The 25986-nt window shown below is 43.3% G+C and overlaps 1 protein-coding gene across 5 annotated transcripts in view; it reads right to left on the bottom strand.

Moving 5' to 3' along the window:
- The window catches only part of MBNL3 (muscleblind like splicing regulator 3), a 104018-nt gene that overhangs the window by 36312 nt on the left and 41720 nt on the right, over positions 1 to 25986 (bottom strand). For all 5 annotated transcript variants that reach the window (XM_054996079.1, XM_054996075.1, XM_054996078.1 and 2 more), the window contains one exon: positions 7239 to 7403. In XM_054996079.1, coding sequence (XP_054852054.1) covers positions 7239 to 7403 — 165 coding nt within the window. The remainder of the gene's footprint in view (positions 1 to 7238; positions 7404 to 25986) is intronic.

The raw sequence follows: 25986 nt of genomic DNA, 5'->3' as shown, positions 1-25986 counted from the left end.
TTTGTTCTGTAGATTCTACTGCCAATTTTCTGCCTGCCTGCCAATTTATTTCTTAACCTCTGTTACTTTTTAAAAGGTTCTGTTGCTGAGGTTTTTAACCATTGCTTTTATTCTGCTACTGCTTTAGATCTTTTGGATTTTTTTTACAAAACACAATTCTATAATTGTATGTTTTCATTTTGTGTTGTGAACCAGTGTGTAAAGAAACCTGGTGTTGGTCAGTGGCCCACGATGGCAGAAGTCAAGGGTTAGGATTTGCCTAAAGTGGCAGCACAGTTTAACAACTGCAAAAGATATTTAAATCCCTAGGCTGCTTTTCATTTGCAAACATGAAGAGCAATGCACACATTACTCCAAGGGAAATCTGGGTGTACTCTTAACAAGAAGTGACAACCAATCAAGCTCCCTGGTTAGTGTAATACAGGACAACATGAGTTGCGCTCAACACTTAACATCTTTTTTAGGCATACACTTTTAAAAAACCTTGGGTTGGATCCAGCCAGCTTTTTCACTCAGGGCCAAGCTACAAGTGACGAATGACACTTGAACGGCAAGTGACGAAGTCATTCGTCACTTGTAGCTTGGCTCTCAGTCTCATCTCATTCCTTTCCTTACTGCAGCACCCCTCCCACGACTTTTGTCCATGCAGGTCTTGTGATTCCCAGCATAGGTTTTTTGAGATCAAATGGGAACTCTCCTTCTATTTACACCAGCAAAAGAGACAGTTGGATCCAACCCTTAGGCGTACATCTATAAATATCTTAAGTGGCCTTTAAAAATAATATATTTGAGATTTGCCTTTGGATTTATAAGTTGGTAGAATGTCAAATTCACACAATCTCCTATGAGGGTCAGAAAAAAGCTGGCCCACTTGAGAATCAGGTTTTCAGACCAGCATTACCAGCTTCCACTGATCATCATTTGCCTCCAATTATATATACTACAAACACAGGCAAGGAGCCGTGGCCAGATCTGTGTGAATATGGACAAATGAAGGAAGAAAACTACTCAGTGGGGTTCCTTCTTGATGTCTTCCAGACTCAAAAGTACCAGTGGTGAAACTTGATTACCCATCTTTACTTTCCTCCCCGCTGCCTGGCCCTGGCCAGCATAATCAAAGGGCACTTGGAGAGATCCAAGGATTGCGTTGCTTTCTTTTGTAAAAAGCACAACCATAGCACCTGTCCTACTTTTGCCACTATTTAAATGGTTCATTCTATTTTAAGGCCCTTGTAACCCGGTCATGGGTAACTGTGTTAGGGCAAACTCTGACACAAGATGTCAACACACCAAGTTTCCATGCTTATGGGTTCTCAAATTTTTCACTAGGCACTTGAGCATCGTGAATTTTGCTCCTTGTTATGGAAATAATAGAAATTGTTGGAGGAATTAACACCCTAAAAAGTTTGAACCAATTTCCCCCAAGTGGAATTTTCTCGAGTTTATTTGAGCAGAAATTCTGGATGAGCAGGGATTACTGAAATGGGAAGTGAGAGTGGAAAAAGTGGGAACACTATTTTAATATGCCTCATATATTTTGGTTTCTTGAATAAGTTTTTTGTTTGTTTTTGTTTGTTTGTTTAACCATTCTCTATTTGCCCCCGGGCTTTTCAGAGTTATTGCCACCCACAATGCCTTGCTTCCCTTAGAGAAATCAAGAATTTACAGCTTTTCTTGACATAAAATTTGGACTGACCTAGCACAAGTTTACAATTTTTAAAGGGGAGAATAGTATACATAGCTCAATTTGTTCCTAGAGCCTGTTTTCCTAACACAGGGTCCAGCTCTCAAACAGATAAACCCAGAATAGAGAAGGGTATGCCTCTGGACACATGCAGAATGCTTTTCCCTTCATCAATGAGTAACCACAGCAAGATCTGCAAGTAGAGGAAAGGTTTCCATGGAAGCGAGCATGACTCGCAGGCTGATCTGAACCTCAACACCTTTCAGTTTAGAAATTAAATGTTGACTGCTGTTCACTATTTCACAGACTGGCATGCTGGGTTCCAATTCCCAGTGCAATAATGAATGCGAGCAAGATTCACAGCTGCATAATAGTGAACTCTTTCAAAACTCAAGAGTCTCAGCCAAGGTTTAAAAAAAAGAGAGAGAAACAAAGAGGAGAAAAAAAGTGCATTCCCATGCCATGACGAAATCAAATTCTGAAAGCTGCTGTTTGTGCTCAGCCATAGAAATATCCAGGCACGCACTCGCTTGTAGAAACTATTAAAATTCATTGTGCTTCTGAGCGCACGCCATGCTGGTGACGCAGCTGCACTGTTTCCAGGATGCCAATCAAATGCAGAGGATAACACTAGCACTCCCCTCTCCTAAATGGCTTGGAAAGTGCTTTGGGAGCAGTGGGCTGTGCCCACCTTCTTTATTTTCAAGCAAAGCCTCTTTCAATTTTACTTCATTTATCGCCATTCCTCCCTTGGATAAGAAGGTTAGGGTTACGTCAAGTTCTCCACTTTATGAAGATAACAATGTGGTTGCCAATGCTAGTTTTTCTTCTGCTGTTTAGGTGGAGCAGCAGTTGGAAGAGACCTGGCCCACTGCCAGGTATTGACATAAAGCAGCCCAGATTTGCTTCTCTTTTAACTCACCGAGAAATTCAATGAGACCTAGATCAGGGTTTAGAGACAGGCAGAGAGCACGTCCAGGCTAGAATATGGGAACAATGAGTCTCCAATAAAGAGAAGAAAGGAAGGAATAGAAAGCTCTTCTTGGAAACATGGAAGGCCAGATTCTTCTCCTTTCTTATTTTATATAGCCAGGATCATGCAGGGCATTTTATAACATACAAAAAGGCAGCTCTCTGCCCCAACGAGCTTACAAACAAATATTTACCATAAAGGGGACAGGGAAGAAAGGGGAGGGAAGTGTAGGTGGAAACAAACACCACAAATAATATGCAGTTTTAAACATTTAGGCTTGCTTCTATGAGGAAAGGTGAGCTAAGGTGTTGTGCCAAAGGCTTTATGAACAAGGTGAGTTCTTTGAAGAGAAATTTCAAGCAAGAGTCAGTCCTAGAGTTATACTATAGCTTTATAGGCTATCCATTCCTCTGCTCATTGCAGGCATTTCCAGCATTCCCAACAGGGTCTTTTTTTGAAGACCTCCAGCAAAGGAGACCCCCTCACACATACATACATCAGATAACTGGTTCTACTGGAGAACTGTTCTCTTCATTAGAAATTTTCTCCTCATATTCAGCCGTAAGCTGCCCTCCTGTAACGAATTCCCATTAGATCAAGTCTTGCCCTCTGGAGCAGCAGATCTAGTTTTTGCCCTCTTCAATTTGGCAGTATTTGAAAATACATGAACCTCTCTCCCCTGTCTTTTCTTCTCCAGACTAAACAGACCTCTTTCCTCATAAGCCACTGACCATCTTCACTATCCTCCTCTGAACTTGTTCCAATTTGTTTAAATGGCCCAGAACTGGACAGAGTACTCCAGGAGAGGGGTTACTAGCACGGAGCAGAAAAGAACTATTCCTTCTTGTGACCTGGATTCTATGTTTCTATTAGTGCAGCCTTAAAGCCACTCTAGTTTGGGGAGAGGGTATGGGGAGGGCAGCTGCATCACACTGCCAACTACGTTCTGCAGTCTGGAGAGCCTTTTCACATGTATTCCTCCAAACCATGTATCCTAGCCCCACCTATCATATACCTGTGCATGTAGTTGTTTTTGATTGAATACAAAATTTTTGCATTTGTCTGTGCTGAGTTTAGTTTGGTTCCTTTTAACGCAGCTTTCTAACCAAACAAGGTCATTTCTGTCTTCTAAAGTGCTAGGTAGGTACCACTCCTGGTTTTGTGTCACCTACAAATTTCATAAGGATTCTCTTGTGTTTTATGCAAGTCACTGATAAAAATATTGAAATGTAAAGGAAAGGGAGGGAGAGTAAATTAACGTCATTCAGCTGTTCTGGAGGGTAACCAGAGTCTTAACACCTGTAATTTGGAGACTTAGGCACCTGTCTCAGAAGACCCCTGAAATTCAACTACACATAGTGTCTTAAGGCCCCACATCATGGGGCAATTGGTCAGGGTACCCTGGAAGCCCGAATGCCTTTCTCTGTCCTAATAAGTACTGCTTAGCAGGCTTCCATCCACCTGTATTCACTCCAGATTTTACACATCAATGTCCCATAGGAACTGATCCATGACTCAGTTAGGTCTTTCATAGGGGCAGCTCTTGTTTTACGCTTCTAGTATTTTTACTTCTTACAAATATTCAGTGTCCTTGAAGGCAGGCTTGAGTAGCACTCTAATGGCCTGAAGCAGACCTAACAGATAATCATTGTTTGTTTTCCATAACCGTTAAGTGTTACGTCCGAATGTTTAAATCCAAGAATTGGCTTCCAATCAGGATGTGAGCTTGCAAACCAGAGTTTGTGTTAATCATGGTTAAGCATTATGTCTTCATCGAGCAAAATCATGGGTAAGGCAGTTTCTCTACATCTCCAAACACTCTGCTTGCAATGGTGTCTCTATGGACAACTTAGGGACAAAGCTTACCTTGACAAGCTAAACCACAGTTTGATATCTTAAGGCAACAAACCATGATTAGCATTAACCACTAACTTGGCAGTAACCTTCTGAATAGCAGTGCGGGAGGGTAAGAACAGGCTTGTAGGCCTTGTGGGGGCATCTGACTGGTCACTGCAAAATAGGATACTGGACTAGATGGTACACTGGCCTAATCCAATAGGACTACTCTTACATTCTCATGGTTAAAGCATAATGTACCAAGTGGCCACTGTTTGAATGGGATGCCCCGTTAGGAATGTGAACAGTGGCAGATGGTAAATTAAACAAGCAAAGAATGCCGAACCTCCTCACATGTAAAATAAATAAATAAATAAAATGCAGTAGAACGACTGGTCAGCAGCTATCTTCCCGAACAAGGCACCAGCTGTTTTCTAAGGACTCATTCACATGCCAGCTGTAATACCTTCTTCAGTTATTGATAACTGAAAAATACAAATCAATGGACACCATAATCCGTCTGATTAATAAACCTAGCTGTTTTCTAGTTGGGTGTCTGCAGCTCCCTTTCTTGCCCCTGAAGGAATCCACAAAGTCTGTGTTTCTGTTCAGACATTGCATCAAGCAGACATAAAGCCTAAATGTGCACAAAACAATCCTGTAATCAGGTTCATCTGCATGCCTCTCTCCTGCCTTTTCTTTTCCTGCTCAGAGTACAATAAAAGAATCCTGACTTCCGTGATATACAGATGCAGGCATGCAAAATAACCACAGTTTGTTTCCCCCACACAGTCTGGGATTCTTAGCTTGTATTAAACCCTAATTTAGAATCCTAGCCAGCGGGGAGGAATCTAGAGAAGTTGCACACTTGCATTTGTACATCACAGGTAAGGACAGAGATGTTCCGCCAGGCATACGGTTGAGGCCAGTCTTAGGTTACTTGGAAGCCTCCCTACCGGTCTCCTGCCAAGGGGGCTATAAAGCCACCTGCCCCCCCTTACATGCGAAGTCACAGAAATGATATTAGCTTTGCCCGCCCCTTTGTTTATATTGTGGCTGGGGAGAACGGAGGAGGCCGCCATCTTGAGACTCTGACTGTATATGTACTGTTGTTTTGGTTTTAAATGTATTTAAATGTTTTAATCTTTGTTCTAATTATATTATTGTAACCCGCCCTGAGCCCGCTTGTGGGGAAGGCTGGCTAAAAATCAAATCAAATCAATCAGACAAGTGATAGAGCGACCCTTAGCAGGTCTACTCTAAATCTCAGTTAGGCCTCTTCAGTAGCTCTTCCTTCCAGAAAAGCGTACTTAAGATTGTGCTGTTAGTTTAAAACCAGGATTATTTCAGCATATTCCATGCAAAAATGGAGGGGGTGGGTGGGAAACCAAGGAGAGTGAACGCACACATGTCCAGTAAGAAACCAGGTTCGTGCAAATCCAGGCTTCGTGGTGGCTTGATGTGATGTCTGAATTCAGCCACTGCCTGCTTCCCATTGACAGAATCAACTCTATAACACACTTCCTGTTCCTAAATGGTAGCAAGTGAGTTAGCTGGGGATTGCTGAGCTGAGGGCACTGAGCAGATGTCAGGTTGCTGTTTGCACAAAGCTTGCTGGTTCTTTAGCTGTCCCTTTATCCTCCAGGGAGCTTGCTGTTTGCGATTGTCTAGTTTACTGTTTTTCCATATATACTGTAGTTTGATTTCTGGTTTTGCTGAAAACCAATTTGGGGGCTTCAAATGAAATGCAAGGTTAAAAAAATTAACACAACAGCAGCATTTAGAAGTGAGCTTTTTTTTTATTGGGAAGGTGCCTGCCAAAGAACTTCCTGGCCCCATCACTGGATGATTTCACATGTCAGATGATTTAGCAGCAGCACATGATTAATTCACATTGTCCCTTCCTCTTCCTTTCACGTGGAATTTCCTCTTCGTGCTGCTAAATAAGCACCCAGTGGAGCATTATTGTTAAGAGGCCAACAGTGCAATCCTAAGCAGAGTTACTCCAGTCTAAGCCCATTGCTTTCTAGTGGTCTTAGACTGGAGTAACTCTGTTTAGGATTGCAATGTAAGCTGTGGCCCAGGTGAGCCCTGGTTAAAATCTCACAAAGTTACTAGGTGACCTCAGGTAAGCTATTCTCTCTTAACCATAGCCCCCCCTTCCCCCTCACAGGCAATATGGAGAAAATAATAACAGCTTATGTGAAACACAATAAATATTATCTACCCATTGCTTTTTTATGCAATCCTTCCTCTAAACAGTTTGGAGCAGCATATATCATTCCCCCTCCCCATTTTATCCTCACAACAATCATGTGAAGTAGATTAGGTCGAGAAAGGGACTGCTGTAATGTACCTAGTGAGCTTTAGGGCAGAATGGAGATCTGAATCTGGGTCTCATAGGCCCTAGTCTGACACTCTGGGTCTGGCACCATAACTGGCTAAGAATTCGTCTTTAACTATAATGCGGCATTAATATTCACACAAATTATGGCTCACTTTAGCTAGTGCTTACAAACTACTTTTTGACCCTGGTTTAATGCTAACAATGGTTAGCTTCCAAATATAACATCACGCCATGGGCGACACTAAAAGGGGAAGGAGTCAGATTTGACCAGGAGTAGGAAGAGGTTGGAGGGGGATGTGTGCTAGCCGGGGGATGCGCCCCATCTCTTAACTATGATAATGTCTGCACCAGGCCCGAGTATCACAAAATCAGCAAGCAAGGATATTTCTGCAACTTACAATTGGCTGTAATTGTGCTCCTGGTAGCATGAATTGCATTTGCTGTGCAAACATGGCTGCGGCTGTCTTTTGCTGGATCAGGTTGTTGCGTCCATTGATTTCGAGTTGTGTTTTTAAGTGCGGTGGAGGATGAAGGTATTTGCAGTTCTCTCGAGTGCAGCGACCCTGGAAGAGGGGAAGGGAACACATTTCAGTGAGTGTAATATACACAACAGGGGGAGGGGAGTGGATTATTTAGGAATTGGGGGGAAATGCATCTTACCACCCTGAAAAAGGCTATTTTTTATATTTTTCCCACTTTCTGTTCCTAGTTTCTACATGATGCACTGGAGTATAGAGATGTACTGCTGGGATGATAAATTACGAGGTCAACAGATACATTTTCTTAATACATAAAATATAATTATTTTATTTATTATCCTTGTACCCTGCTCTTTTCCCCAATGAGTCCAGTATAGCACATTAGAGTTTGCTTGGTTGTTTGCTTTTTCCATTTTATCCTGTTATTTCCATTTTAACCTATCCAGGTTAGGCTAAGAAGCAATGACTGGCCCTAAAGGTTACTGTGCTGCATATACACAGGCAGGGTTTTTTTCTGGGAAAAGAGGTGGTGGAACTCAATGGTGGAACTGAGGACTGCACAATGACATCACTTTGGGTCAGCTGGAAGAAGGGAGGAGTTTTTAAAATTTATATCGCTCTCGGTGAAAATGGTCAGTGGCCCCGCCCCCTGATCTCCTGGCAGAGGGGAGTTTAGATTGCCCTCCATGCCACTTGGCACGGAGGGCAATCTAAACTCCCCTCTGGAGATCAGGGGGTGGGGCGACCGGCCATGTGACCATTTTCAAGAGGTGCCGGAACTCCGTTCCACTGTGTTCCAGCTGGAGAAAAGCCCTGTACACAGGGATGAGTCTACTGGTAATTGAGAGAAGCACCCAGTAAGATACAAAAACAGTGAGTGTCCTGCAGAACAAGACTGTGCAAGTTTGAACTGTGACAGGCCACAGTAAATGCTTGATTGGCATGGATCCTGCAGACTTTGTGCTTCTGTCCTAGCCAGGCTGGCCTCTTGACATTAGGACCACCTTTGCAAAAATGATGTCTGTCTTGAAGCTGGCCTACTGTACTTAGGATGAGCACCTGCTGACCAGAGGCACTTTGATTATCCCACCAGGAATAGCTTGCCCCAGAAAAACATTCGCAATGTCTCTGGGGTCTCTTGGTCAATTTCTCATTTCATGCTGGGACAGGTACCAAGAAGGAGGGAAGACTCACTCTTTCATATGACCCCCATCAAGGCTTAAAGGAGAATGAAGGAGTCCTGCCCCACTTCCTACCCCAGGAAAGTGTGTATGTGTGTGTGTGTGTGTGTGTGTGTGTGTGTGTGTGTGTGTGTGTGTGTGCGCGTGCGCGCGCGCGCGCGCGTGCACGCGCACACACACACACAAAAGCACATTCTGGGGCAGTGTGCTTAGTGGAAGAGTTGCTGGAGAGTATCCTGCCCAAAACCTTCCAAAATCAGCAGCTGGCCCTTACTGTTCTATATAAAAGGGAATATTTGTAAGGGATGTAACAATGTCTGCAAATCCCTTCCAGCTGAGCTCCCCCCCCCCCCCGCCCCGACTTGATATGCAAGGCTTACACTGGAGACAATGCGCATTTCTACCAAATTTAGAAATTTGGATGTTTTTGCATGCACAGGAATGAGGATAAGTATGCTACTGGCTTCCCAGGCGGCATGATCCCCGAGCCAAGATTTAACTTGGAAATGTGTTATTTCAATTGCCGCCTTTGCAGAGCATTAAATCAGCTTGCAGACCACGTGGAAAGGGTGAGGAGGGAGCAGACTGGGAGGCTCTTGGCGGAAAGACTTCTGAATCTGAAAAAGTCTTTGTCTGAAAACAACCTTTTCACTTGAAGGTGCTATAACATTCATCTTGTGAGGAAAAGCCTGAAGGAATCCCATGCATTTCCAAAACCGATATCTTTCTCCCTGGTGCTCATTTGAAGAGTTACTAATGATATAATTATAAGAATATTCTACTCCTTAGCAGGACCCCAGAAGCCAAGTGGCAGAGAACTCCAACTTTGGATGCACAACGTTCTCAGGTTCAATCCCTGGCATCTCCAATTAAAAGGTTTCATGGCTGTGAAAGACCCTTCTAGCCCGATACCCTGGAGAGCAGCTGCCAATTACAGTGGACAGCACTGGGCTCAGTGGTCGAAGGGTCTGACTCAGTATAAGGAAGCTTCAGTTTAACACTTGGAATGTACAGCGAGGAGAATTCTGGGGAAATGAGATGAGCTGCCCAAATTACATTACTGAAAGAGCTCTTGTTACATTCTGATCATTTTTGCGGCAAACGTCAGTTTTAAAAACTGAACAACTTGGAGGCACATCATATTCCTAAACACTAATATGAACAAATTATTCTACAGGCTTTCATTCTTCTGCATTCACTTTTCAAAAACATCATCGTCGGCCTATCTTCTGCAGTGAAAAAATACACACGGCATTACCTTCAACTTTTTAAATGGTTTTTCTATGCCTTGCACATGCTTAGGGGCTCTCTTCTTACAGGGGGATCGTTTTACATATTGCAATAAGAGATGCTGTCATCTGAACCCCAGTTCAAATCCTGTATGCATGCAAAAATTTCACATATTTCAGAGACAACTGTATCCATGCCTTTCCAGGTTCATGTTGATCTAGGTACAAGGTAGGCATCATATAGTTATAGTGACTAAAGGGATCCTCCACATCCCAAAGCAGTAATTGTATGCCTTGTGCCTCAGCCTTTTGAAGGAGAAAGGGATTATAAGTCAATTTAAGTAAAACAATAAATAAAATGAATGTGTTCTCACCAGTAGCAAATAGCTGAAATAAGTTTTTAGATGGAGTAATCTGGCCTTTGGGAAGGATGTGTGTATGCGTGAGAAAAAAATTTTGAAGAGATGAGGGTTGGCAGAAACCTCTCATATGCATTAAGTCTGATTCAGAGAGTACCACCAGACTAGTAAATATGTCCACAGCAATGCAGAAAGAGTAAACACAGTAGTCATTCCCCCTAACCCTCACAAACATAACACTTTCACTGCAAATCTCCTAATCCAATTCCACAACTTTCCCAGCCTGATTGAATCTCCCCTCAAGGTCACCTAGAGATGACGGTGTCTCCAACCTTCTTTTGGACGTGTGTTCTGAATACTGCAGCTGAGAAGTCGGTCTGCCGCACACAGACTGAGCCGAGAACATCCAGGCCCAAGAGAGTAAATGTCAAAGCACCACATTCACGAATACAGATTGCACTTGCTGCCACAATGGGGAAATGCTCTCTCATTATCCTGGACTCCAGACCAACTCTATAACCACTCGAGATGGGAATTTTGGTCTCTAGAAAAGCCAGCAATGGTGAAGAGTGCCAGGACAACTCCCAGTCTCTTCTGAATAGCCAATGAGAAGTGTGTCAGGTCCGAATGATGTCTTTAATAGACTCACTCAAATGAAAGCATGTTTTGTACAATGTGCATATGTTTATTTAATGTAGGAGACAGGTTCTCTTTTTATGTAGCTGAAATCAAAACAAATTGGGACTACGTGAGGCTGCTTGAGGGCCAGATCTGTGCTACGTGTGAGAGTGGATTGTCAAATCCAGCATAAGTCTTTGTCTGTCAATTGCACTAAAGGGGAGAATTTCAAGAGGGGCAATTTCTCCATATGCTGCACAACAACAAAGAGACAAGCTTCAAAAGCCAATTTTTCTTTCATTCCGTGAAAGGAGTGGGTTTGCCTTGAACTCCTTGATGAGTATTCCCTATTTTGTTTGCCATTTGTTGAAGCATGCATGAATTTCAAGTGCAAAATGGCATGCTATGGAGGAAGTGGGGTTGATACAAAAGACTGCAATCCTGTAACATTGGGAGAAAATTATTGTGTGGAGGGTTGTTGTTCTGCTGTAGCCCAATCCACATCTCGGGCTGCCTCAATGGTTTAACCCTATGGAGGCTGTAAATAATTCCACTGTACAATGTCAGCGCTTAAGAGCCCATTCAATACTTGTAGGCATATGTTCTCCCTAACCAGAGCTGGAGCGCAAATCCAGTTTCAGAAGATCCAAATCAGGTTTCAGAACAGAGGGAAGAAAGTGCAGAAGGGATACTTCTAATCTTAAAGGAAACCTTCCGTGATATAGTTCTCTCTATACTTCCAATCACTAGGACTGAGATTTTGATCAGGTATTACCAGGGATACTGATTTTACTTTGGGGGCAGTGAAGCAGTGGGAGTTAAGAGTGGGAGGCGGAAACTCTCTGGTTCACAGCTCAGCTCTGCCCAGCCACAAGATCCATGGAAGGTCTTAGGTGAGCCAAACTCTCTCTCAACCTCAGCCCCCATTTGTACTATGGCCTGTCTTATTAGGCTATTAAAAAGGTTAGTGATCTGAGAACGCAGGAGAAATGCTATGTGAACTCTAGCTATGAATAACTATTTAGCCACCGTGAAATCCATTTGCTGAGCATTAGGATACAAAAGTAAAACATACTCCAGACCCATCAGAAAGCTCCCCTCTTCCTAGGCACCAGCTGCCATCAGCAAGGCTGGGAACAGAAAAGGCAGCAACCAGGCATCCTTCCATCATGTCCAGATTCAGCTCCACCTGCAACTGTCACTCTCCCTACTACCAACTGCCATCAGTGATGCCAGGAAGACAAGCAGCAGCAGTCAGGCTCCATTGCACTGTGCACAGAACCAGCTCTAGCTGAAACCCTCCATCACTCCAGCTACCAATTTTTATCACCAAGGCAAGAGGGAAAGAAGAAACAGCCAGGTATCCATTGTACCTGGATCCAGCTTCAGACAAATGCTCACTCCATCCCAGCAACCATCTGCCATCAGAAATGCCAAAGAAAGAAGCAGCCAGGCATCATTCCACCATGTTGGAATCCAGCTCCAGCTTATAGCTCCCCCAAGGCAACCAGATACCATGAACAAGGCCAGAGACAGGCAAGGCAGCAGACAGGCATCTCTCCATTGCTATATGCCTGGAACCAGCTTTAGATTACAGCTGTATTCTTTCCAGCTACCAACTGACATCAGCAAGTCTGGAGGTAAAGAAGCAGAAGCCAAGCATCCTTCCATTAGGTACGAAATTACTTCCTACCTAAATCTGTATTTTGTTTGTTCACTTAGGTTACTTGTTAGCTGGGCTGTCTACAAAATATGACTGAAATGGCTTATAACCAGGGCCGGACCTAGGGTTGCCGGTGCCCAGGGCAACCCAAGTCCGACCCCTCGTGCGTGCGTGCTCCCGGCGCTGCATCACGCAGGGCGGAGAGTGCCGCCCGTGTGGTGCGCCAGCGGAAGCAGCATGCGGGGTTGGGAAGCCGCCCACGGCACTCGCCTCCCCGCAGGACAGGGGGCGGCTGGGGGCAGGTGAATGGCACGGGCGGCCTCACAGCCCCCCGTGCTGCCTTTTGCCTGCCCTGCAGGACAGGGGGCGCCCGGCAAGCTGCCCGCCCCCTGTCCTGCGGAGCAGGCAAAAGGCAGCACGGGGAGCAGGGGGGCTGCCCGCACTGCTGCCCGCGCGCTCCTGGCAGCTGCTCCCAGTGCCCCCTCCCTGGCGCCGGGGGCAGACTACCCCCCCTCGATCCGGCCCTGCTTATAACAAAAATGCATTAAATCAAGAATACATTCTAAAACATAAACCCTACCAAACATAAAACAATAAAATCAACAATCCATAATGCCAATAAAATAACTGGTATTATTGTTAACTGCAGTAAGGGGTGGGTTTTTTGGTAGAAAAACAGTGTAAAAATACAACACATATATGTAAATGTCCATTTTATACTCATTTTTAAACTTCTGACTTGCCTGCTGATGAGGGCAAGGCAGTCACACTGATTTCTCCGCTGTTCTAGAACTGTTAGTTTAGCGACACCCCAAAGGTATGTTGTGTTCTGGAAGAAAAACTTCGAAGTGGTAACAAAAAGCAATGTACAAACGAAGAGACTTCTAGAAATGACTGCGCAGATTTTATGTAGAAGTTAGCAGAAGAGAGGGGGAAGGGAAAGAGAAAGGGGAGGGAGGAACCCAACCCAAGGCAAATTAATGTTTGTGTTGTTGCTCAGCTTAGAAATCAACAGCCTAATGAATATAAACAGTTTGTGGATTTAAAAATAACAGCCCATCTGAGCCGACAACTTGGTTTCAATCTGGAAAAGCAATCTATGCCAGTAAACATAGCACATACTTGCAGGCTTACTCGACATGAAAAAAACCCTCCATAGAACTGGAGAGTGGAAGGTGACCTAGTCTTGGCACTCCCCATTTTTCTTTATATGGTGCCTGCAAACAACCACTTGCCTACAGTAAGTGCAAACCACCTTCAGGCAGGCAGAGGCATTTTCCAAAGGCCAGTTCCAAAGGCCCACAAATGACTGATCTAGACAAGTTTAATTATGTGGATTAGTCAAAATTCTTGTAGGCCAGTAACTACTATGTACTTGTTTGCAAAGCTGATACAGCATCATCCATATACAAAATAACATAAGCAAAATAGACAGGGGATTTTGGATTGCCAGCTGCCCAAAGGGTAAAAAAAATATATATCTTGCCCTTTAAACAGAAGCTTAATGGGATGTTATGTATCTGGCGATGCTATTTACCTCCATGCAGTGAAAAGTTTCAGCTGCTCATTTCCATGCATTAAACCTCTGTTAAAGTGACTGGACAGGCCTGTGGGTGATTCTAACAAGGGTCCCTGCCCTGAGAAGCTTGCAGTCTCCCTTTAAATAGCTGCAAAGACAACAAAGAAAAGGGAGCAGAGATATCAAGTGGCCAGGACAAAAAACAGACTGGCTTTCAGCAGTCAGTAGTTGATGCTTTTTATGGCTTGGCTTCCAATCTGATCATCTGTTAATTACTGCAGACAGCATGGTAGCTACAGAGGCAGATTTAAAATGAGAGAACCAACTAACAGGGGATGACTTACCCTTAACTGTCTCTATCTATCCAGGACCGCCCTAATTTTTGCCTTCTCTGTCATAGATCATTATGTCAAGAACACAAAAAATAAGTTAAAAAAAGTTCAGGCTTGAGAAGTTTGGAAATCATATGAAAAGCAGATACTGGTATTAGAGATCCTGCCCAGCAGGTTACAGAGGTCTTGGGAACCAGCAAAAATCCAGGTTGATGTGAGTACAGGATGCAAGCTGAACAAGGAAACACGTCTATTGGAGCATATCTGCTACAGATGTCTCAGTAATTCCCCTCTCTGTAACGCTTTCGTAGTTAAGAATGCCCATAGGCAAATCACTGGCCCTCAGTGTTCCCCATCTGTATAATGGAACAAACAAAATGTGGATGTGTGTGTCCTGAGCTCGCTGTGCCTTGTGCCTTGTGCCTGTGTGCCTTGTGCCTGCAAAATGGAGACCGAGCTGTGCGAGGAGGCAATTGTCACCTATGCGTAACATTTTTCTGGCATGAATTCAGTGAATGGCCCTGAGCTAGGCACTCACCTCTGTGTCCCTCAACTGTGAATTGGGACAGATTCTTATAAAAGGCATGCTTCATTTCTTTTATTTTCTGCCTCCTGGGCCACTAAGCTCTATTCCTGGCACCTGGAACTGGCCCTAACACAGTACTCATGTACAGGAGTGTCCCAGTTTTTGCTTCTGAAATGTTGTAGAGAAAGACTGAACACACACAGAAATGCAGTAAGCTGCAAGAATGCTATTTCCAGGGGCCTCTCCATAATGTCTTTTGTTCTCCTCTATCTAGCCTGATGAGGTATTCAAGGGAACTCGAAAGCTTGCTATTTTGTAATATTTTGGGTGCTCCTAATAAAAAGATATTACGTGAATTTTGTTTTTAAATATTTTCTATGGGCCAGCTTGGCAATCTTTGGGTGCTGGGGCTTTGTTTCTCTTGGGAAAGAACATTGATGGATTAAGCCAAAAGATAAAAGAGAGATTTTGAGGGGGGATTTGAAAAAAAAGAGGCAAGGTAATCATCCCCCTGCAAGTAAATAAGTTAGCACATCAGGAGAGCAGCAGCAGTTCAGCCGACTCTTTGCTGTTCTACTTAAAGAGACAGAAATGATCACCTTTCTAACAGAAGCACAAGTTTACAGCTCTCATGGCTACAAAGAAAAAAAATACGTAACACGCTCTCTACAACAGTGCAAAAGACTGGCAGTCATTTGCCACGTGGTGCTTCAAAATTACCTGTTGTTTCTTTTTGCTTTGACCCCATGAATTTGTCCATAATGAAACCTCATCAGAACAATCTGGATTAATAAAGCAATTGCTAACATTCTCGAAACCTTCCCAAACCATTTATCTCAACAAAAGCAGCAACAACACTCACCCCACATGCCTATTTTTGCTCCAAAAGAAATCAATTTCATTTAACCATTCTATATATTGGAGGCTAGCTAACCCAACAGTCAACTGCTCCTCCCCATGAAAGCTTTTGTTTGGGCAGGCATGACATGCTTGCACTGACCCCGAGACCTAGAAATATGCCACAGTTGCGGCTGCAGTGCCATGCAAAGCCCTCAAATCTAATAAAGGCGTTTCATTTTCTCCATGCTGTGCCAAGAAGGCGGATTAACTGTAGATGCATTCATGACTTCAGAAGCTGGAAGGTTAATTCCGTAGACCCACCAATAAAATCTCTCCCTCCTTTTTCTTTTCCTAAGGCATTCCTAGAACAAGAACAGGCCAAAACTTCACTGAAAATTGTTTGTATGGTGTGCAGTCAGGGCTACCACAGGACTCCAGGTAGAGATTCCTTCTGCCCCACCTGGGTTCCCATTCAGAAGAACAAATATACAAGACTTGATTAGAACAGGCATACTGCCTGTTCCCCAGGGGCGTCTTGCATGGTGCCTCCAGGCTCCACAGGACATGGAATTCCTCCCCTGTACAAGGATATTGCTTTAAGCAAAAATGATCTGCTTTCCTAGTCCAAGGGAGTAAAATTAGAAGCATGGCATTTATGGCTGGGCTCACTATCTGAAACTGCTACTTCTCAGGATCCACTGCTCCAATCACTATCTTATTTTCCTGGAGACAATGAAGTAGGGGAAATACATACAATGCACTTCTTTGTTACTTGCTGCTGCAGTGAAGATTCTCCTGTGGGTGTACCTTTGCGGTGGCTGGAGGCAAAAATACTGCTGCGCTTTCCAAATTTATCATGTTCTTAGTAGGACTTAGTCCTATGAATTTCTTGAAGATCAAAATGGAAAATATCAGCTTTCAAAAATGGAAAAGAATGTTTCTAGCCCTCATGGATGCAAGGCATGGCAATAGTTTAGATCGGCAGCTTGAACAAAGAGCCCTGTATTTCCCATTTACAAGTGATCAAATTCAGTCTTCTAGCTATGCATTCCACTTCTCCTGGGGATACTTTAATCTGCCCTCTGTTTTTCTATGCAAAGCTTCATTACCTATGAGTAGTGGAATCCTTTACAAATGTTCTGGCATTTAACCCATAGTGTCTTCACAGAACTAACAGGCTGCATTCAAAAGCTGTATTTTTCTTATTAATCCACTCTCTGAAACTGGGAGGGTGGGGAAAAATGATTCCCTGAGCCACATTGCTTTGTCTGAAGCAAAAACTTTGTACTTAACAAGGTTAACCTATACAATATTAGTCCTCTAACCACTCACTCCTTTTTCCCATTAAATGTAATTTAAAGAATTGCAAGACAATATAAACATCTGAGAGCAAACACAGCACCTTTCACAGAAGGGGGAAATTTTTCCAGTTTTTCAACCATAATGCCACCAAAGAGATACTGACTACAGGTTATTTTCCCTAGGCATTTAATGTTTCCCATCTTTACCTCCCCACCACCATCATGGTTTTAAATAGAGTAACAGAAGGATGAAAAGAAGGCTTTTCTTTGTAAACATCTATTCAAATGTCTAAAAACAGGAGGCCTTGAGAACTGCCCTTATAACAACCAACGCTGTTTCACATTTTCTGTATTCCATTCCCGCATGACGGCCAATTACCCAAAATCAGGACTGTACAACTTCTGGCAAACTACGTATGGTGGCCCACCAGGAGATTGGTTGATTCATATGCCTGCTCCACTCATGAGTTCTGTGTGTTCCTTTCAACATAAAAGAAGTGAAATGAACCACCACATCATGGAGTAAACAGGTAGGGTCTGGGTCCTCACTCTGTATCAGGCGTACCTCAAACATGAGTTGTAGATTCTCCCGAATTCCTAAGTATGCGCTGTCCAGTTAGGATTGCATTGAATATCAAGAAGGGATTTCAGCTCTCCCTCCCAACATTTTCCCAGCTTGAAACGTTCTGTGTGTGTGAGAGTGTGCATGTGTGTGTGTGTGAGAGAGAGAGTGCATGCGTGAGTGCCCCTGTTGGGGAAACTCATAAGTATCCCAGGGAATATCAAATAGCATGCCCCCTTCCCCCAGACTGTTTCGGGTTGGGAAAACGGTGCAGGGAGAAGGTTGAAATCCTTCTCCGTGTGCAGCATGGTTATCCTTATCAAATACTGCATGCTCAGAAATCCTGTAGAACTTACAACTCAGATGTGGTTGTATTACATCCTATGCAGTGTTACTCCTGTCTAAGCCCACTGAAAACACTGATCTTAGATTAGAGTATCTCTGCATAGGACTGAACTGTCAGTCACCCAAGCTCCTTTCTTCCCCATTCCTAGATGTTAGTCAAAGTTGGAGAAAAGTGCCTGAGTTAACATGGATGGGAAGGGAACACAAGGGAATAGCAGAGTTTGCCTGTCCCCTTTCCTACTGTAATTGGACTAGGAATCCCAATGAACTTTGCAGCCATGCAATTTTGACTCGAAAATTCTTGTCTCAGTTTTAGGTGGGTAGGTCTGCAGTATTGAATTTTGCATTTCAATTAAGTTTCTCTTTCATTTTCAGGCCTTTTCCTGTTTCCTTGTGTCAAATATTCCTGGTAAATTAATGCATTTTAGATTTTTTACGTCATCCTTTGCATATATTTTAATAAACAACATAAAAGAAACAAATTGGGAACACCAGCAATGAACACAGACAAAATTTACAAAAAGGCTCACTACAACGTATGAAACCAAAAAGAAAAGGGGGAGGGGTTGTATTTGTGCATCGCTAAATTAGATCCATGGCCAGACCCGCATTATGTGTGCAAGAAGGAGACACATTAATAAATTTTGGTGTTTCCATCACATTATTTGTCCCAGGGACTGAAAAAATGGAGGGAGGTTGTTGTCGAGTCAGGTGATAATACACAACTGTGTTCAGTTCAGTGGGGCACAAGTTGTGCAGGCCTGTTCAAAAAATTCACACACCATGCTGACAGGCTTCTGCTGTGTTCTGGGGCTCTGAAATACTGACTCAGATGGCTTCCTGTAGTCAGGCAAGCCTGTTTCATTGCCCTGTCATGTGAGAGAATCAGCAAAAGAGAGGCGGCCGTGGAAGGAGGGATTTTCCATCAATGGTTTTTAAACACTGGGAATCTCAGTAAATCAATGGCAAGACGCAGGAAACACGGGGCACACAATTTGGCCGGGGTCTTTTATGCTGCTGCTTGTGTGGCGGTGCTTGAAGGAACTAATCTCCGTGTGACTGTTTCCCCAGCTGGCTCCAATGGATAATGTGTATTTAGAAAGCCACAATCCGGTAATGGACGCGTGAGCACAAGCCAGGCCGCCCACCACTTCAATATCTCCCCACGAGCTCCCAACCCAGACAACACAATAAAGACAGACACTCGACATTCTCTAGCGACAGGCGCTGGATAGGCGAGGTCACGGCAGGGCAAGCAGCAGACGGGGGTCAGGAGAGGGGGGATGCTTGTACTCTATTTTTTATAAAAGCCCTCCTTGCAACAGATCACAGCCAGTCGAAAAGTTGAGAGGGGTAATAGAGAGGAAATGAAGAGTTAATAAGTGAGAGGGCAAGATTAGGGTTCCAGCAGCTACCTCCGGACTGAAGCCCAGAGATAAGAGCGGTGAGGTGAATCAGCGTAAACAACGGGAAGCACTTCCTCCATCATTGTAGGGTTCACACTTTGTAAGTGGTTGGGGGACTTTGCATGTGGTTTTGTAGCATCCCAGCAGTACAGAGGAAGTGCAAACTGTTGGGGGTCCTCCTGGGCCAGAAAGAGATGGCTAGAGCTTGCTTGAGAACTATATTCTATCTTCTACAAGACAGCATGGAAGAATCAACTGTCAGTGTAGGAAGTAGCAGACAGGCCCAAACTAGGAACTACTTCTATATTCATCAGGAAGTGGTAAGGTTCCTCCCAGACTCATCCACTTCTGGTTGCAAGTGGGGGATTGTTCGAACACTCAATTCACTCAAGAAGTATAGTCTGAAACCTCTCTGACATTCTAGTTTTAGATTTGTAGGGAGCTGTGTGTAATTTTTTTTTAAACTTTAGAGAAATATTTAAAAATGAGATTTCTCAGCTACTGCCTGACAGGCTATAATTCAGGGAATGCTCTATAAATTGGCCTTAGAAGCACAGACAGCACAGATATGAAGAGGAACAATGCAGGTGACGTCAGAATTTATCAGCTTGACACAATCCCATTTGGATGCAATAGCAATAATGGGTTTCCTATTACATTAGTTTATTAATTATTAAAATTAGTTTATTAATTGTAGCAAGAGGGCGATAATGCATTTGCTACTTTTGTGAATGGTTCCTGTGCTTAATTTGAACTGGGCACAGAAATATCAAACTATTTTTCTTGTATTTCATTGCCTGCTAACTCCGCTGCTTACATTGTTTTTCCCCTATGCTAACTTCTATGCATGTATATATATCTTGCAGCTGAGGACATACTTTGTGTACCCGTGGGTGCCACAAGACCCCTTTTTGTTTTACACAAGATGGAGTTATATGCTGGGAACAGAATCACTTGTAATCATTGGGGTCTGGGGGAAGTCAACAGAGATGGATAAAGATTTTGAGGTTATTTCAGAAATCCATTTGATGTCCAAACCAAAATGAATACATTTTCAAAAGGCCTGTATATTTCCCTCAATTTCTTCATACTTTCCAGAAGAATCTGTTAAAGGAGCTATCTAACTGCTCTCGATGGAATACTGCTGGTTGTTATTAGAAGCATTAACTCTGTGTGTGCAGCTTGAGAAGAATTCATGCCAGAGGTGGTAAACTGTCTGTACCAGTTGATTGTGTATATGTTTATTTGCTTCTGCTCTGTAGAATATGAGGAACTGGATAGTTTGGTTTGGTGCTAAGGAGACAACTGATTAACTACTAGATTTTATATTCTTAAAGAGAGAGTAACCCTTTTTTGTTTTGCTTACAAGTCCAACAGCCTTTGGTGTACCTTGAAACCTATTTTGCTCCCAGCACTGCTAATACAATTAAGTCTGCAATATACCTTATTCTATTTTAACTACTGCAGATTCAGGCTTTTCTCCATCATGCCCCCAAATGTCTTTTTCTCTCCCTATTCCTTATTTTTTACTGAACATCCAGCCTGATAAGCATTCTAAGCAACACCCAAAAGGCTGCTCACTATTGTTTTTTCATTAGGTGTGACCAAAATATATTACAAAACCACAGATTTTGTTCAAATGTTTTTAAGGATCAACATGGTAACCTACAATCTCTTGTCTACCCCCACGATTCTACAAAATTCTGAGAGCTGACCTATTTTGGAAACATGTTTTACTCTCCCACTGGTAAAGGTCCTTTTTTGGAATGTGCAGGAGCTAATCATCACTTGCTCTGTGGCATGTCTCGGTGTGAATCATTCTGGCTGTTCTGCCTGATGGAAAGGAGACCAGCTCAGAACAGTGACTCATACATACATGCAACAGGCATGCTCATTCCAAAGGTAGATAACTATGCCTTGTCTCTTCAGAGGGGGGAAGCTAGAATTGACAATCCAGTGCAAATACACAGAAGAATTACACATGCGCTGCAGAGGATGAATCAGCAGAGACAAGGATGGAGCATGCACAGATGCACCAGGCAGCCTCCTACATCGGTTAGCACTCTGACGTCACAGAAGCCAAGTGCTGCTTTCTCACAGCACGCCAGCAGTTCTCTTGTGGCTTGTAAGTGGGCCTGGCAGGCAGAGTGGGAACTGATAGTCTATGCCACCCTCTCCCAATCTTCCACCTGAAGGTCACAGCCATTCTCCTCCGGTCAGCCACTGCAACGCCGCTCTGTTTTGGAGATCCTCCCCCCTTTAGTGCTGTTTCTCAGTTGGGCTGTCTTTCAGCAAGCATCGGCTTCTTTCACTGAGTGACCTTATTAGTACTGATCATGTTTCTAATAATATCTGACATTGTAAGTTGACCATCTGCTGCAGCAAACACAGTGAAAAAGTGTTTTGTGTGGGATTTCCTACCACTACCACGACAACTAGCAGAAGGGGAAACAAAGCACAACCATTTTTAAAGGCAAATCCACCAACTGCCAATAAATTACATAAAAGAGATGAACCCCTCCTAAATACAAATCAGTCATAATTCAGCCTCCCAGAAAACAACAAAAAAGCAAATGATCATTAAATCTAAACCCAATACAGATTTTGTGGTTGGATTCAGATTAAACTGGAAATTTCCACTGATTCCCCCTTCTCACTGTGGATTCCCTCGTCATGTCTCAGACTTCCCTGTTTCAACTGCATTTTGTGGTGATTAGTACGAGAGGCAGAAAAGTCTTATCCTGCTGATGGAAAATTGAGGCTGGATCCAGCCCCCGGTGAATTACGCCAAATGTCAGAAATCTGGTGAATGTGGACATGTACCATGAATTCTTAAGATTCAAGACGGCTGGTGGCAAGTGATGAAGGAACGTTCTGACATTTTTTCCCCTAGTAAATCTTGTGAGCAATCGAGGCTTCTGGAAAATGACCAGATTTCCTCTTTGCTTCCAACAGTTACCAGGAAAAAATGGCATTTACCAAATACGATGCAATCAATTCTGACATACACACACACATCAAGAACTATCAACCCTCTTCAACACATGATTCAATTTCACTTTTGTTTCCATCATGTACATTCAGAGTTTTGTGAACAGGGAGGCAGAGTGAGCTAAGCACAGAAATGAGGCACAGCATAAATCGCCACACTCACTACAAATCTCACTTGCCTACCTATGGGATATCTTTGTTTTACTTCAAGCATATTTTTACTGTCATAAGGACTGGGAATCTATCCTCTTTCCTTCCTTCAAAAAAAAAAAAATGAAAGCTTGTGAGTACCACATTCTCTGTACAAGATCAAGGGACATGAGAGTACAATACTGAGCTGCTGCTGCGGCTAGCCTTGCCACCTGCACTATATTTTCTCATCTAAGCACAGGCAAATGGACTCCCCCCCCCCAATCTCTCTCTCTCACACACACACTCTTTCTCTCTCACACACATACCAAGAACCATCATTGTGGCCTGTGAGCCTCATCTTGTCCCAACACTAAAATCTTCTACAGTACCAAGAATCTGCTGCCTTTTATCCTGACCACAGCTAATGATATTATCTAATCTCTTCCTCTTGGGGACCTGGGCCTTGCTCCTCTGATAAGAAAAACAAGACACAAGATTGTGTGATATGCAACATTTTTCAAAAACCTCTGAACCAGAGAGCAAACTAGCCATCCCTTATAACAAGAAATTTTGGACAATTAAAATCACAGCAGGAACTTTCGTTTGGCTGGAAGTACCGCACAGTTCTTAAGTCTCATTAATCTAGCACTAAATAGAGGAGTGGCAGGTGAAACCCAAGAATAGGGCCCCTCCCAAGAACAATCCAGTGCTAGTTTAACACCAGCCAAGGCCACTAGTTTTAGGTCACATAACCCAAGATGCAATTCTCTGGATCAGCTATTCTTATATTGTGGCTGTTGGACTACCATAGTGGCCATAGTGGCACATAGTTTAGGTGGTCTCCAGGACATGAGAGTAAAGGAAGGAAAATGTTCAGAGCATTTTACCAAGGGAGTTTCAGGTGGATAGCCATGTTCATCTGTAGTAGAAGAGCAAGATTTGGGATCAGTAGCATCTTAAAGACCAACTAGATTTCCAGGGTATGAGCTTTTGAGTATCAGAGCTCCTTCGTCAGATAGAAGGGAAACACTGATGAATATCTGACTAAACTTTGCCTCTTTCTGCCCCAATAACATTATTATCCTCATATTGTCAAAGGAAGAGGGTTGCAACTGCAGCCTAAAGTACCCTGAGAAAACTTGTGGCACAGACAAGATTTGAACCAACAATCACAACTCTCAAATCACAACTCCTAGCCAATATGCTGCACATTTGAAGGAGCTGTATTAGGAACTCCATCCAGTAGAGCTAGTGTGAGTGGTGGGGGGAAAAGGAAAAGTGTTGCCAGGTAGCTGGTAGCCGTTACTAGGACCATCCAGGCTCCATGTTACTGGCCTGGTTGTCAGTCAAGACTGCTATACTAATGGAGGCCTTTAAAGCAGTTGTTCCACATGGTGGTTGTAAAGAAAATGGAAGGCAAAGAACAAAATAACCAGAACAGGGGCTCACGCTATAACTGAGTTTAGGAGTCACTTTTCTGGTTCATTGCTGACACCTCCCTTCTCCCTCCTTGAAAGCCTCAACAAATCTGGGGGGAAGCTGATAAAAAAGGCCTTTTGCAAACAAAGCTGTATTTAATCAGTGGAAGATCTACAGGCATCTAAGCAAGAAAATGCCTGCCGTTCAGAAAGAGATGCTGTCACACCAGCCAACATGACCTGTTATTTTCAGAGTTTATCATTACCTTTTTTAAAGAGCGGTTTCATGACAGCACCCCTTAAGGCTTCCACGAAGACATGCATCTCAAAGGGAATTTACACAAAGACTGCCAAAGCAAGGAGAAGCAAGCAGATGCTGAATATTTTATGCCCCTTTGGTTCAGAGCAGGAAAGAAAGGGAAGAAGAAGAGAGCCTCAGGTGGTTGTGAAAAGAAAGTATGTTTTAGATCACAGGGAAGCAAAGTCTGTATCTGCATTATAATGCAAGAAGGGATTTTGTGGGTGAAGCCTCTGGTAGCAATTGGTTGGGATGCCTCCATGTCACACAGAGAGAGAGCACAGCCTAGTAAATCAAAGTCCTGAGACATTAATAACAACTGCCCTTATATACTGCTCTTCTAGACAGATTAGTGCCCCACTCAGAGCACTAAACAAAATGTGTTGTTATTATCCCCACAATGCATCTGGAGAGCTGGGGCTGAGAGCAGTGGCTTACCCAAGGCCACCTACTGAGCTCATGGCAGCAGTGGGATTCAAACCAGCAGAGTGCTGATCCACAGTTCAACCACTGTGCTACAGCAAGCCCAGAAATGCAGAGAGCTTAGGAAATGAGGGAGGGGAGAGGACATTGTAGAGGGTCAAGAACAAAAGGAGAAGAGAAACTAGGCAGAAGGGAGGACTCTACATGGCCTGGAACTGCAGAGATGTAGAATTGCATACTGATTTGAAAGAAACCACCTAAATCTTGTGGCTTCAAACATCTACTTTATAGATCTCACAGTAGAAACAAGAGCATGGCTTGCCAACATTCAATACGCTTGAAATAAATCTTCCACTTTGAGGAATTTCACAGCATATGTACCCCTAAAGAACTTTCAGACGAGAGTCTGTACAAGCAGGAAGCCTGTAAGTGAATTATTAAAGACAGCCAGTGTGGTATAGTGGTTAAAGTGTCAGATGAGAATTGGGGAAGCATAAGTTCAAATCCCGCCGCACAAAGCTTGCTGGGAGACCAGCAGGCCAGTCACTCTCAGCCTATCCTATTTCGCAGGGCCCAGGTAATGACAAATGAAGGAACCCCAGCATATTGGAACCCCAGCTCCTTAGAGTAAAGACGAGATTAAAAAACAAAAACGAATAAAACTCTTAAGAACAAAGCACTGCAACTTTTTGCACAAAACCATTCCTTGAAATCAATACAATTTTACCTTAACAGGCTTGCTGTTCTTAGTTTCGTTCCACTGTGCATATTTTTATGGTGCCTTGGGCAATAAATTTCATTGGGAAAGCTGTTTAGTAGTACTCTTGAGGAATGTAAATAACGTTGCAGTGAGGTTTATTTATTTAAAATATTTATAAGCCCGTCTTTTTCCTAACCAAGTTGCTTGTTTGCAGATCCAAACATTCTGATTCTTTACCCCAAATAAAACTTTAATAATTGGGGGGGTGGGGGATAAACTCCTCACTAGACTTCTGACATCACCGCAGGTGAGGGGATGGCAGCTAGAGTCACCATGACAAATCTGGGCCATCATAAGAAATTCAGCCATAGGAGAGAGGTCAGAGGCTGAGAATGAAAGAATACTGGGGAGATTCAATGACACTCATCACGGCCCATAACACCAATGGGTCTTTTGCTTGTGCATGTGTAAACATATCAAATATTTTAAAATTTAATTTGTAACCAGGTTTCTATGTGTACTTGGCACCAAAGCTAACAAATTCCTTCTTCGAGAAGTCAGACACCTAGTACAAAATGCAGTCTTCCTGAAGATCTCAAAGACATACAGTTCTGCTTATAATGGTATTCTTTTCCAGAGCCACTGGCCTCTTATGAACCATGATTTCTTATTTAAGACAAGGCTCAAGGCGGGTGAAACAGGAAGATGTATAGAAGATTCTATGTACCAAAACGGGATTAATATGTAAACCATTCACACGATCCATTAAATCCGCCCAGCCATTTGGAAACACTTAGATTGGGGTTCTGTCTTCTCTTGTTCCC

The sequence above is a fragment of the Eublepharis macularius genome, chromosome 13, assembly GCF_028583425.1.
Source record: "Eublepharis macularius isolate TG4126 chromosome 13, MPM_Emac_v1.0, whole genome shotgun sequence".
NCBI classification, from domain to species: Eukaryota; Metazoa; Chordata; class Lepidosauria; order Squamata; family Eublepharidae; genus Eublepharis; species Eublepharis macularius.
This window is presented reverse-complemented; position numbering and strand designations above follow the sequence as displayed.